General features: G+C 60.9%; 2 protein-coding genes across 2 annotated transcripts; one reads left to right on the top strand and one right to left on the bottom strand.

Moving 5' to 3' along the window:
* Window positions 1-23: 23 nt before the first annotated feature.
* On the bottom strand, window positions 24-6,036 carry V1510DRAFT_104213 (chitin synthase-domain-containing protein). Its single transcript, XM_066930213.1, has one exon. It carries the CDS (start codon window positions 5,633-5,635, stop codon window positions 281-283), a length of 5,355 nt encoding a protein of 1,784 aa, XP_066789727.1. The 5' UTR covers window positions 5,636-6,036; the 3' UTR covers window positions 24-280.
* A 1,089-nt stretch (window positions 6,037-7,125) lies between these two features.
* V1510DRAFT_104139 (chitin synthase-domain-containing protein) lies at window positions 7,126-12,840 on the top strand. The gene is made up of 3 exons (XM_066930212.1): window positions 7,126-7,300; window positions 7,449-9,527; window positions 9,624-12,840. Exons 2-3 carry the CDS (start codon window positions 7,460-7,462, stop codon window positions 12,491-12,493), a joined length of 4,938 nt encoding a protein of 1,645 aa, XP_066789726.1. The 5' UTR covers window positions 7,126-7,300; window positions 7,449-7,459; the 3' UTR covers window positions 12,494-12,840.
* Window positions 12,841-12,860: the final 20 nt, after the last annotated feature.

Raw genomic sequence — 12,860 nt, 5'->3', positions numbered from 1 at the left:
ATGAAACCCAAACGCTGGGAGTTTCGATCCGGGTAACTCACATCGCGCGGCGCAGTGCATGCGCACAGCCCTTGGCGAGGCGCGGCTGTGATCGTGATCCGTGAGCAGTGACCGGAGCCGTGATCGTGACCGCGACCGGTGACCCGTGACCTCCAGGTAGCCTGGTGCAGCTGGTCGCTCTCAAGCAGACGGTGACAACTTTTATTAGCAATTAAATTATACAGTCTCGTCAGGAACCATCGTAATAAACCAAAAACATGAGTGTGCATACGGCGTCTGCCTAGAGCTCGCCTGCGAGAATTGTCTCGGTGGCAGTGTTGACAAAGTCGCGCTTGGCGTCGAGCGACACACCAAAGCGCTGTTCTAGCTCGAGCCGCACGCTCTTCTTGGTCGTCCGCATCAGGTCGGCCGTGCTGAGAATCGACCGGATCTCCTCGAGAATGCGCTCGTCCGACGGCAGCGCGATAACGCCCATTTCCATATCGCCGTTCGGCGCAATCGACGACGACTGCGCAAACATGTCGTACCGCTGCGGCACGACGCCCGACATGGCACTGAACCGGTTGGACGGCGCACCGTACGGCGCCGACACCATCGACGGCGGGACCTGGCCGGCCTCCGAGTAGTAGTCCGACCGGACCATCGACGGCGCGTATCCGTGCTGCTGGTACGACAGGTTCGTCCGCGAGTCCGAGAAGATCGTGAGCGAGTCGCACTGGTCTTGCAGGGCCGACTGGTACTCGCTCCACCGCTTTTTAGGTATCGACGCCGGATCAAACGTACCCTCGTCCGACATGACAATCTGCTTGCCGTTCTCGCCAAACACAATACGCGTGTTGCCCCACGAGAAATCGTCCATGTGCCAAAACGCGTAAACCGGCAGACCCAAACCAAACACCGGAATCGCGCAAAGATAAAACACCATCCACCCGATCATCTCCCATCTGCGCCGCACAATGAACACTAACGCCTGCAGACCGTAGATCGCTCCGAGGATGATCAGCGACGTTGTCGGAATGCTGTCCTTGTCGGACGCGATCTTGTAAAACAGATACACCAAGTAGCCGACCGTCACCGGCTGAATGATCGTACTCACGAGATCAATGAAGACCACGAAGCGCATTGAGAAACAGCAGAAGCCGCAAAGCTGTGACAGCGGCGCCAGCTCGCACAGATTGTGAATCGTCGAGTTGATCCACCGACGACGCTGCGACAAAAACACCTTCCAGTTCTCGGGCGCGTCCGTAAACGCAAACGCGTCCCGGATGAACTTGGTCTTGAGCGTCGGGTGGTGCTTGAGCAGCAGTGTCGTCAGGTACCGGTCCTCGCCCAGATGCAGCAGATTCTTCATGTGCAGCGTGTCCACCCGGATGTCCGAGTAGCCCTCAACCACGGGCGTACTGACAAACAGCGGCACGCCCTTGTTCGGCGCGCGGATACGGAACATACTGAAACAACCAGGCAGACATGTCACACTGCCAAACAGCGATTCAAACGCCTTCGCCAGGTTGTGCGAGATGTAGTACTCGTACACCTGGATCATGGTAATGATCGACTTGCGCGCGTTTGACAGCGCCGTCTCGCCGCACAGCGCAATGATCTTGGTGTCGTGCAGGAACGCAGACACCATCCGGTTTGCCGCCTCCGGCAGCACCTGCGTGTCGGCATCGACCTGCAGCACATACTCGTACAGCGTCGGGCTGACGCCGATCACATTGCGCATCTGGTGGTATAGCTCCAGCTCGAGGGGGTTCATGGGCGAGTTGTGGTGCACACGGTTCAGGAACCGCATAAGGATCATCTGCGAGTCACGCTTGCCACGGTTGCCAGGCCGGATCAGCTCTGTCGGCTTGCCAACCTTAACAACCACAATGAACGGCACAATGTGTCCCTGGAGCTCGTAGAGGCCAGAGTATACCTTGGCCATGTTGTGCTGCTTCTGTCCCTCTCCCAAGCTCTCAAAGTCCAGCGGCTCAGGGTCGACTTCGTCTGACACGCCAAGAATATCCAGGACGATCTTGGGCGTTGGTCTATCGTTGCCGGCGCCCAGAATCATGCCGTCGCAAATAATGAACAGCAGCTTAGCCTTGTCGTCGTATTTCATCGTCGCCAGCGACTCAATTGCCCGGCGAAGCGACCATTCGTCCTCCGTGTACGCCGGGATCTGGCAGATGATGAACTCATTCAGGTTCTCGGGCTTGCGCGTCTTCGTGAAGTGCAGCGCGGCGATGAACTTGAAGCCGATAATTGCCACCAAGAAACAAGAGATGGCCAGCAAAAAGTACCGCGCAAACTGACAGCGCGCCGAGTTACGCGTGTCCAGCCGACCAAAGTAGTAGAGGTTCCGCAGACACACCAATTGGTTGTGCTTGACCTCGGCCGAGAGAGATAGCTGGTCGAATTTCTTGCTGATGTCCTGACCGTTATAGACCGTGAACAGGTGCAGGAGGTCCGTTGACAAAAAGTCCGTGTCGATATCATCCGACGACCGAGTCGAGCCGGCCGGGAATATCACGCGACGACCGCCAGCCATGTATGACGAAATATCATACAGCCGGCCGTGCAGAAGCGCAATCGTGTTGGTGTTGTTCGCGACTAGCGTGTTCAGGTACTCTTGCGAGTATCCCATGTCGCCGACCTTGAAGTTCTGGCGTAGGTTCAGCATTTGCTCATAGTACCAGTCTGGTCGCGAGTCGTTCTGGAAGTATCTGAAGTCGTGGTAGGCCGCATTGTCATCCGTGTAGTTCGAGCCGGTGTAGCTCAGAGTCACAGCGGGGTCAACGCTTCCGGTGACACCCTTGCACAGCGCCGACACTTGCACAGGGAAGAGGTCGCTGGCATCGGTGCCGCCGTAGGCCATCAGAGAGCTCTGCGAGACAATCGACGGGTAGTGGCCAGGGCCAAAATTGGTCAGGTCAAAGACCTCACCGCGGATGGCCACATATGTCTTGTCCGAGTTGGCATCGAAGCTATGATCGTCAAGCTCGCCAGTATTGAAGATGTGCTGTGTGGGACAGATGAGCGTCGGCAGTCCTACGATGATGAAAATCACAAATGCACATGCCGCCCAGATCAGCAGATTGATCGCAAACTTCTCGCGCCACGCCAGTCTCACGTCAGGCCGCTTCATCTTGCCAATTGCCGAAAGAGAGGCCTCAGGAACCCACCACGTCAGCAGCATGACCAGGAACATCCAGCGACGACGACCCGGAGAGACTTTCATGCTCGCAACAGGCTCAATTGCCGGCGCCTCGCCCTTCTCTTGGAGCATCTGCTTGTCGACAACTCCATTGAAGATCTCGCTGTCAGCTCCAGTGCCCGAGCGCTTTTCCGCATCAAGCAGCAGGTCCTCGGTGCTGTAGATGTACGACCCCACGCCTTCGGCCGGGTTCACGTATACGTCTTTTGCGGCCGGTTGGTTGAACTTGTTACCCAGGGTCACGTCCGAGTAACCCTCCATCTCCGGCTGAGTGAACCGAGCGGTGTAGTCCATGCCGTCCGAGTTGATCAACTCGCGCCAGGCGTCCTCCGACAGAAACATGCCGGTGCGGCCAACACGGGCGTCGCGCTCGAACCAACCATGCTCGGAAATAATCTGAATCGCACGGTCCTGCGGGTCGATCATGGGCTCAGAGGTATCGAATCCAAGCATACCCATGACCTCCGCATACGGCATGAACACAGACGTGTTCATGGTCTGCACGCGTTTAATGATGTCAACCAATCCGAACGCTGTGATCTGCTCGCGCACGCACTTCATGTCGAACTGCTTCGGTACCCGCCGGTCATTGGACCGCAGACAGAGCACAAAGTACGAGTTGGCGTCGGCGAAGGACGATTTGAGAGTCTCAAGCGCGGCGCTGAACTGGCCAGAAACGTTCGAGACTTGCGGGGTCTTGACGGGAACAGGCATGTCGCTCTTCGCGGACCGGCGGACAGTCGGCTTGCGTGACGGCGCCGCCGAAACCTGCGCCTTGAGCACAGCCGACTTCTGGCGGGTATCGTGAATTCTGGTGACAGAGTCGGACGAGAACAGGCTGGTCACAAATTCAGACGACGTGCCCATGAACAGCGCCATGAGGTCGCCCGAGATGTCATCCAGGTTGGCGTCCAGCAGGTCCTCGACAGCGTACTCGACCAGGCCGTCAAAGTGCTTGACCGAGAACGCGGCGTGTGAGGTCTCAATGACAGGCATGCCCTGAATCTGCTTGTCCTTAACGCGTCTCTCGAGAGTCTTGAGGAACTGTGCCGGTGTCTTTTGCTTGCGCGTGTGGTCGTCCATGATCTTGAGCAAACCGTCGTCTGGGTTCGTCAGAAGCTGGACGACACTGGTGTTGTCGAAGTACATGGCCGCTGGCAGGTCAATGCCTTCGGAGGTCATAGCGTGCGACGGACCCTCGAAGAACGAGTCCATCATGTAGTTGAAGAGGACCTCGTTGGCCGTGTTGAGCAGAAGCTGGTCGAGCACTTCACAGCCAGGCCGGCGGTACGTCGGCGTCGAGTTGTCAAACTCATAAGCCAGGTTCGTAGCAAAGCCAGGAAAGTCAACGACCGAGAGCGTGGCCGCAACATCCTCTTCCGAGAAATTCTCGTTGATGGTCTCGATGATCCATAGCTCGAGCGCGGTGTAGAGAGCGCGGGCGAGCTCGTCGGCGTGTGCCTGGGCGCCCTTGGCGTCGAGGACAATCGTGACACGCTCGCGGCCAAACATCTGGGCCTTCAGCGAGAGCGCGATCTCGAGGTCCTGTGCCTTGAGGCCAAGGAACATGGCAATCAGCTCAAGCACGTCCTGGTTTTTGACAGACGTGGCGCCCTCGTCGGTCGACTCGAACTCGAGTTGACCGATGTGAATGATAGCCGCAAGGATCTGGCAGATCTCGGCAACATGGATGCGCGAAAAGTGCAGCTCACGCAGGGCGGTCTTGAACCGCGTGAAGCCTGCGGCATCGTCCAGACCGCGAACGTGAACCTGCGTTGGGTGGCCCAGGTACCGATAACGCACGGCCGAGTCAAGGTTGAGGTGAGCGCGCTCGGCCTTTGTCAGACCGGCCAGGAGGTAGTAGAAGATGTGGAAGTTGCGCTCGCCGGTCGGCACCGTCGTGACGCGCGCGCGGTCGAGACGGTAGTTGAGGACCTTTGTACCGATCAGAGTCGCGTCTGGTGAGTACTGGTACTCGAGCAGAAGACCCGAGTGCGACGAGAACGGCGAAGTACGCGTGCGAGCAGTTGTCAAGGCCGAGAACATAAACTCAGCGTTGCCGACGACGGCCGAGACGCGCGACTTGTCGAGGCCGGCCATAGTCTGGCAAAACGCATGGCGGAGCTCAGACTTGCCGGCGCCAGGCTCGCCCATGAACAAGACGACCTGGTTCTCGCCGCGCTTGACAAGGCGCTCATGCGCCCGCCGGGCCATGTCGTTGACCTCGTCGGGCTCGGCATTCGTGTTCGAGTTGATGGCGACGACGACGCGCGATGAGACCCTTGACACGTCGAGGTCCTTCTCGAACCGGCTGGCGAGGTGGCTCGTCACGCCCTTCTCGGTCCAGAAGCTGGCCGCGATTTGCGCGAGGTCGTCGGCCGGGGCGCCGGACTCGCCCGCGAAGCGCGCCGAGTGCTGTGATTGCCGTCTGTCCATAGTGTCCTGGGGTGGGAGTGCGTCAACGTCGGCTTGGTGGCCGCCCGTGTCAACCGGATCGCGTCGCACTGTCTGCGCAAGCAATGAGCAAAGTAAAGGCGACCAGGGGGCGTCGATATTTTCTATCAAACAGCTGGGCGCGACCAGGCGCGGGTGAACCCAGAGGTACCGCGTCGGATACCGTGTCGGGTACCACGGTCGCTACACGCTAGGTACCTGGCACGGCAGTGTTGCGGACCCAGGCAGGTGACTATACCACGCTGGTGGCACCGAGCAGCGCTGTATTGACGCTAGTACTGCGGTCTAGTGGGTGCGAAACCTTGTTGCGCGCAGCCGTGCAGCTATCAAGCACCCGTATATAGAAACCTCAAACACGACCGCGCGCCAGCCGGCCGGCGCCCGCGGGCCGTACGGCCTACTCTCTGGCCCCCTTTTCGGTCGCTTGTTGCAGCACGGGGCGACAGGGCCGCAACCAGCCGCAGCCCGCGGGCGGAGGGGCGTGCCGACAGCGGGCACGGTGCTGGCCCGGCCCCACCAGCCCTTGCGTGCGCGCCTGTTCAGCCGCTGACAAGCCGCCGCGTGCTACTGGCTACGCGCAGCGCGCCCGGCGCGGTCTATTTTTGCTGCGGTGCGTCAGTGGCACGACACGGCTGGCAGCGCAGTGTATGCGCCCAGATCCAGGCTAGTGCATCTATTAATAACGCGCTTGCTGTCTAGCGTCGGGGCATGTGTTCAGGCGGCATCGGCACGCCACTACGCTGAGCTAACCGTGCATTAGTGCGAGCCTGCCCTGTGGCTGGTGCATGCCTGGCGGCTCCGTGGCCGCGGCCAGCCGGCCCCCCGCGTCCTTGACGTGGGCGCGTCGCCCACACGGCTGCGGCGCGGCAGGCACGCGGCTACCACACGGCTACCGTACGGCTACCACATGGCGGCTTGCCGCCGTCCGCCGTGCGGCGCCAACCCTCAGCCGCGCCGTTTGTGTCCGCGGCCGCGGTCGCGGTTCGGCTCGCGGTCGCTTGGCCGCGCCGCGGTGGCACGGGCCGGTAGCGCGCCGTAGCATGCAGTGGGCGCCGCGGCCCCCGCCGTCCGTCCGGCCCGCAGGCTGCCCCCGCGTCCAGCTGTCGTGCGTCTGGCACGGCTGCGGGCGGTGGACGCCGTCCGCCGGCCCGCCACACCGCCACACACCTACCTGCACCTGCATAGCTAGCGTCTGCGCTAAGGCGCCATTAGTCTGGAAGCTGCTATTTAAGGGGCAAACCTACGTTTTTTATTTACCATTTGCCGGGTTGGGCGCGTCGCGCTAATTTAGCTTTGTTCCGGCGCACCTCACACGGGTTTGCCTACCGTGGGCCTCTGGGCACCACTGTGCCCACACTGGCCGGTGGCATCAATCGGCCGCCGCCCCGACGCCACGATCGCACTGGCGCGCGTATTCCGCGACTCTTGCAGACCTCTCGGGCACACCCAGGCGCGCTCCCAGCCATTCTATATATACTTTGTTAGCCACAAAGGCAGCAGACGGGGTAGCCTTGCTCTGTCGCGAGATTACCATCACGGGGCATATTCAGCGCCTTTGGTTTGGTCAGGCACGTACCGCCAGGTGGGCAGGCTCGCAACCGCTCATAAGGAGCCGTGCGCATTTCCTCCTCTGAAACGAGCGCAAATGTGAGTCGACGCGAGGTGGGCGGTGCACGTGGACCGGTGGCCACGGCCGGGCGCCGGCCGTGCAACGGTGCTGTCAGCGGCCGCGGCCACCGAGCCGGCCCTTTCTGCCCGTATTTGTTCCACCGTCGGCAGGCACAGCTAACATCAGACCTCGACACAATGACGACCCCAGGCGTACCGCTGAGCTCGCTGGCGACCACGCCGACGGCGCCGATGCTGGTGCAGACGGTCGTGGACGCGTTCCGGGCGCAAACGGTCGTACGCATCGACTCGACGTCGCTCATCCACTGTGACCCGCTCGACTTTGACGACGCCATCTTGGCGTCCATCTGGGAGCACGCGCGGCGGCGCAACGAGGACCAGACGATCCTGGTTTCGCCGATGGCAGCTGACACGCGTGTGCCGGCGTCGTTCCTCGGTGCCGTCGCGGGCGCGTTCCTGAACGTGCCGCCGCGCTTGGCGGCAGCCGTGACAGCCCTTGAGCCGTTCATCTCGACTGTGGCCGCTGACGGTACGCGCAACCTGGCGAATGCCGGCGTGAACCTGGCCGTCGGCCTGGACCAGGACGGCGGCTGCGTGAGTGCGGCCATGGCGCTGCGCAACTCGCCGGCCGGATACCCGTGGCCCGCAACGCTGGCCTCGCCGTTCGACGGCCAGCTGCCAAGCGTGTTTCTGTACCTCTTCCTGGCCGCGTCCGAAGAGGAACGCGCGCTGATCTCACTGGCGGCGCCGGCGCACTACGCAGTGCTGCAGACGGCGCAGATCGCGGCACTGGCCGCCAGCAGCGAGCTTGCAGCTGCGGCTCGGCACTGGCGCGCGACGCTTGAGACTTCAGGGTTTGGCCCGGACGTGGTGGGCGAAATTTTTGCGACGCTGTCCGGCATCCTGCTCGTGACCAACGACGGCATGGACGACCTGCTCGAAGGCTCGACGCTGATGGGCGTCGACCCGGCGTGCTTCCGGTCGCAGCTAAGCAAGAACACGGTGGTGTCGTCGGCGTTTGCGCAGCTGACGATGGTCATCGTCGCGAAACTGAACGAGTTTTTGGCGGCCGACAGCCCGACGCTGAACGGCAGCGCCGGCAGTGACGAGGACCCGGTCGCGGTTGTCAACATGGTCTTTGGATCGCACGACATGCGCGCGGGTCTGCTCAAGTCTGTGCTTTCGGACGAGAACGGGTGCGGGCTTGGGTTCGAGATGATTCAGGACGGTGTGCCGGTGCCGCGCACGCCCGAGATCGTGCTCCAGACCATCAGCCAGGACCTGGCTGCCGCCGGTGCTGTGTCGCCGACCGTGGACGTGCTGGCGGTCGCACCGCAGCCAGGCTTCGCCATCGGCAGCTACATCGACCCCGAATCGCTGCTGGCACCGGCCAAGCTGGGCTATCTTAGCCTCTTCACGTTTGAGGCGTTGCTGCAGTCGTCGCGGACGTGGAACATTATCTACAACGACCTGCTCAACGGCCGGCGCGCGCTCGACGACGCCACGCTCGCTCGCCGCCTCCAGAGCGACCTCGAGAGCTGGCAGGTCGTCGAATGGGTGCGCCGTCGCCGCACGACCGACTACACGACCGACATGCCCATGGACGAGTTCCTCTATCGGTACTCGGCCGTGCTCGCCGACGATGGCTTCACGTTTAACCAGCTTGAGCCGCAGCGCTCGGTCGGCAACTGGGCGTACATGATCCGCGGCTGGAGCGCCCAGAACGTGTTCTGCGGCTCGACCGGCGTCTGGCTGAGTGAGGACGCCTGGCGTACGCTTGAGGGTCAGCGCGACGGCCTCGAGTTTGCCGGGCCCGGCCTTCCGGAGCCCAATGCGTCCGTGTACGGCAACCAGAACCACCTGTCGGACGACAGCTTTGGCGCCGCCACGCTGCTCAACGACCCGGACATGTCTATGATGCCCGACACGGCCAGCATGAAGGCCAGTGAGTACTATCAGACGCGCCGGGTGGGCGACGATGAGGTCGAGGACCTGACCATGCTTGGCTCGGGCTACGCGGCCAACGATCCCGAGGTCGGTGGACGTCGCGTGGAGATCGAAGAGCGCACCCGCACCCGCAAGGTCTGGGTCGCTGTCGTCTGGATGATGACGTTTTGGATCCCGTCGTTTTTGCTGTCGTGGGTCGGTCGCATGAAGCGGCCTGACGTCCGCATGGCCTGGCGCGAGAAGGTCACGATTTGCGTGTTTATCCTGCTGATGAACGCGTCGATTATTTTTTACATGAGTAAGTTCATTTCCCGGGGTGTGTAGCCGCGATAGGGCTTTTGCCTTGTCTCGGCTACGCGGCAGCTCCCGCCAGCTGCGCGTCCGCTAACGGCAGTCTTCCTTGGTAATATCATCTGTCCCGAGTACAATAAGGTGTGGAACGCCCGCGAGGTATCAGAGCACACTGCCACGAACGATTTTTACGTGTCGATTCACGGCAAGGTCTACGACATCAGCAAGTTCTGGCGACTGCAGCACTCGGACAATGGCTATGACACGACCAGTACGAACATGGTTGACTTCGCCGGTCTCGACTTGAGCAACTACTTCCCGCCGCCGCTGACCGTGGCGTGCCCATCGCTCGTCAAGGACTCGTCGATCTGGCTGCTTGACAACACGACGGTGACGTACTCGTACGCGCTCCACGCCTGCGGCCCCTACGAGCAGACGTCGAACGACACGGCTCTGTATAACATTACGTGGTACGACGACATCTTCCTGCCCAAGATCAAGTCGTACTACAAGGGCGAGCTCGTTGTAACCAAGTCGGCGCTGCAGACGCAGGGCTCGGCGGGCTATAACGACTGGGCCGTGATCGATGGCAAGATATACGACCTGACGAACTACTTTTACTCTTACAACACGAACGCCAATGCGTCGTACCAGTTCTTGAACTCGGATGTGACCGATCTGTTCACGGCCAACCCCGGCGAGGACATCACCGAGCTATTCTACCAGCTCCCTGAGAGCACACGCCAGCCGACATTTGAGTGCCTCGAGGCCGCGTTCTACGCGGGCAAGGTGGACATGCGCAAGAGCGCGCGATGCATGGCGTCCAACTGGATTTTGCTGGCAATTGCGGTCGCCATGGGTCTCGTCATTCTCGTCAAGTTCTTTGCGGCAATTCGGTTCGGCAACAAGGCCAACCCGACGCTGCAGGACAAGTTTGTGATCTGCCAGATCCCGGCTTACACGGAGGGCGAGGACCAGCTACGAAACGCGATCGACTCGCTGACCTCGCTCAAGTACGACAACAAGCGCAAGCTGCTGTTTATTATCTGCGACGGTATGATCATTGGCTCGGGCAACGACGAGCCGACGCCAAAGATCGTGCTGGACATCCTCGGTGCTGAGTCGCACATCGATCCGCCTGCATTGCCGTTCAAGTCCGTCGGCGAGGGCTCTGCCCAGCTCAACTACGGCAAGGTCTACTCAGGCCTTTACGAGTTCGACGGCAACGTGGTTCCGTACGTGGTCGTGGTGAAGGTCGGCAAACCTACGGAGAAGAGCAAGCCCGGTAACCGCGGAAAGCGCGACTCGCAGTGCCTGCTGCTGCACTTTTTGAACCGTGTCCACAACCGCGGCCCGATGTCGCCGCTCGAGCTTGAGATCTTCCACCAGATCAACAACGTCGTCGGCGTTGACCCCGAGCTGTACGAGTATATTCTCATGGTCGATGCGGACACGACCGTGTCCGAGGACTCGCTCAACCGGCTCGTCGCGCAGTGCGCCAACGACGCGCGCATCGCGGGCATCGCCGGCGAGACCAGTCTGCAGAACCAGGAGGACAGTTGGTGGACGATGATCCAGGTGTACGAGTACTACATCGCGCACCACTTGTCCAAGTCGTTCGAGTCGCTCTTTGGCAGTGTGACGTGTCTGCCCGGCTGTTTCTCCATGTACCGCATCCGCTCGTCGGACAAGGGCAAGCCGCTGATCATCTCGGACAAGGTCCTGAACGACTACTCTGACGGACGCGTCAACACACTCCACAAGAAGAACCTGCTCTCGCTCGGTGAAGACCGTTTCCTGACCACAATCATGGTCAAGCACTTCCCCAAAATGAAGTACGTCTTTGACTACTCGGCCAAGGCGCAGACGGCCGCCCCCGAGACATGGTCGGTACTGCTGTCGCAGCGCCGGCGCTGGATCAACTCGACGATCCACAACCTGACAGAGCTCATGTTCCTGCCAGACCTGTGCGGTTTCTTTATCTTCAACATGAAGATCGTGATCCTGATCGACCTTGTGGGCACTCTCGTGCTCCCTTCGGTGATGGTGTACCTGGTCTACTTGCTCTATGTGGTGATCTCGCACACTTCGGCGTTCCCGCTCATCACCGTGATCATGCTGGCCGCGATCTACGGCCTGCAGATGCTGATCTTCTTGTTCAAGCGGCAGTGGCAGCACTTTGGCTGGATGATCATCTATCTGCTGGCCTACCCGGTCTACTCGTTCATCCTGCCAATCTACTCGTTCTGGAACCAGGACAACTTCAGCTGGGGCAACACGCGTATCGTCGTCGGTGAGCGCGGTAACAAGCAGATCGTGGCCGTCGAGGACGAGCCCTTCGACGAGGGCATGATCCCGACCCAGACATGGGAGCTATACTCGTCCATCAACAATCTGCCGGGCCAGAAGCGTCCGGCGCTGGTGCTGCAGAACAACTTCGGTGGCCGGCCCAAGAGCTCGTACAACCCGATGCTCGGCGACCAATCGTACGAGCTGCACGACATTGAGATGCAGCGCAACAGCACGGTCTATCCCGAATCCAACTACGGTTACGCGGCCTCACACGCGTCGCTGGCGCCGTCGCACCTGCATCCCTCGGTCATGGCGCCGTCGGCGCTCAGCCGGCCCGTGTCTCAGGCCGGGTACAGCCGGCCCGTGTCGCAGACTGCATACAGTCGGCCCGTTTCGCAGACTGCATATGCACGACCGGCATCGCAGCTGTCGCAGCCCATGAACCGGCCGCCGTCGTCGGCCTTGTACGGCACGCAGACACCGCAGCAGCCACTGACGCTGCTGCAGCAGCACCAGCTCGCCCAGCTGCAGCAACAGCAGCTGCAGGCGCAGATGCAGCAGATGCAGGCGCAGATGCAGGCGCAGATGCAGCAGACCCCGGACCAGTCCCAGGCGGCCATGTACTCGACGACTCCCCAGCCGGGGCAGAACAAGAACAATGGCCAGTACGGCTACCAGTAGGCACCGGTTTGATTTTGCTTTAGTCATGTAAAAGTTTGGCCATGTTATATATCTACGCGTTCGTCAGGATTTTGGAACGGCATATATGGGGCCTGTACAAACAGTTAATTAATGGAACGACATGTGGACACACGTACGCAGACGTGCATTGGCGCCGGCTGCTCGGTGGGTGGATAAGCACAGACGCGACGGTTACCGCGCTGCTGCGGCTGCTGACGCGCTGCTGTCTCACTCCAATAGGCGAAGCGATCCGGGTTCTAGAGCACGTCAGTTCGCGTCGGCACAACCGGGGACCGGAGCCCGGGCGCCAAGGTCCGGGTCTTGGGTGGTGGCGTTGTGAGCCGTATCATATGCGGCTCACAACGCC

The sequence above is a fragment of the Dipodascopsis tothii genome (genome assembly GCF_038497935.1).
Source record: "Dipodascopsis tothii strain CBS 759.85 unplaced genomic scaffold V1510scaffold_10, whole genome shotgun sequence".
Taxonomy (NCBI): domain Eukaryota; kingdom Fungi; phylum Ascomycota; class Lipomycetes; order Lipomycetales; family Lipomycetaceae; genus Neoaidaea; species Neoaidaea tothii.
The sequence above is the reverse complement of the archived record's forward strand: the minus strand, read 5'-3'. Positions and strand labels throughout refer to the sequence as shown.

What these genes read in the sequence shown, in the direction of transcription:
- V1510DRAFT_104213 (XM_066930213.1), bottom strand. Translation starts at nt 5,635, where the DNA reads ATGGACAGACGGCAATCACAGCACTCGGCGCGCTTCGCGGGCGAGTCC.
- V1510DRAFT_104139 (XM_066930212.1), top strand. Translation starts at nt 7,460, where the DNA reads ATGACGACCCCAGGCGTACCGCTGAGCTCGCTGGCGACCACGCCGACG. An exon ending in GTCGATTATTTTTTACATGA is followed by an intron (nt 9,528 to 9,623) that starts GTAAGTTCATTT and finishes CGCTAACGGCAG; the next exon opens with TCTTCCTTGGTAATATCATC.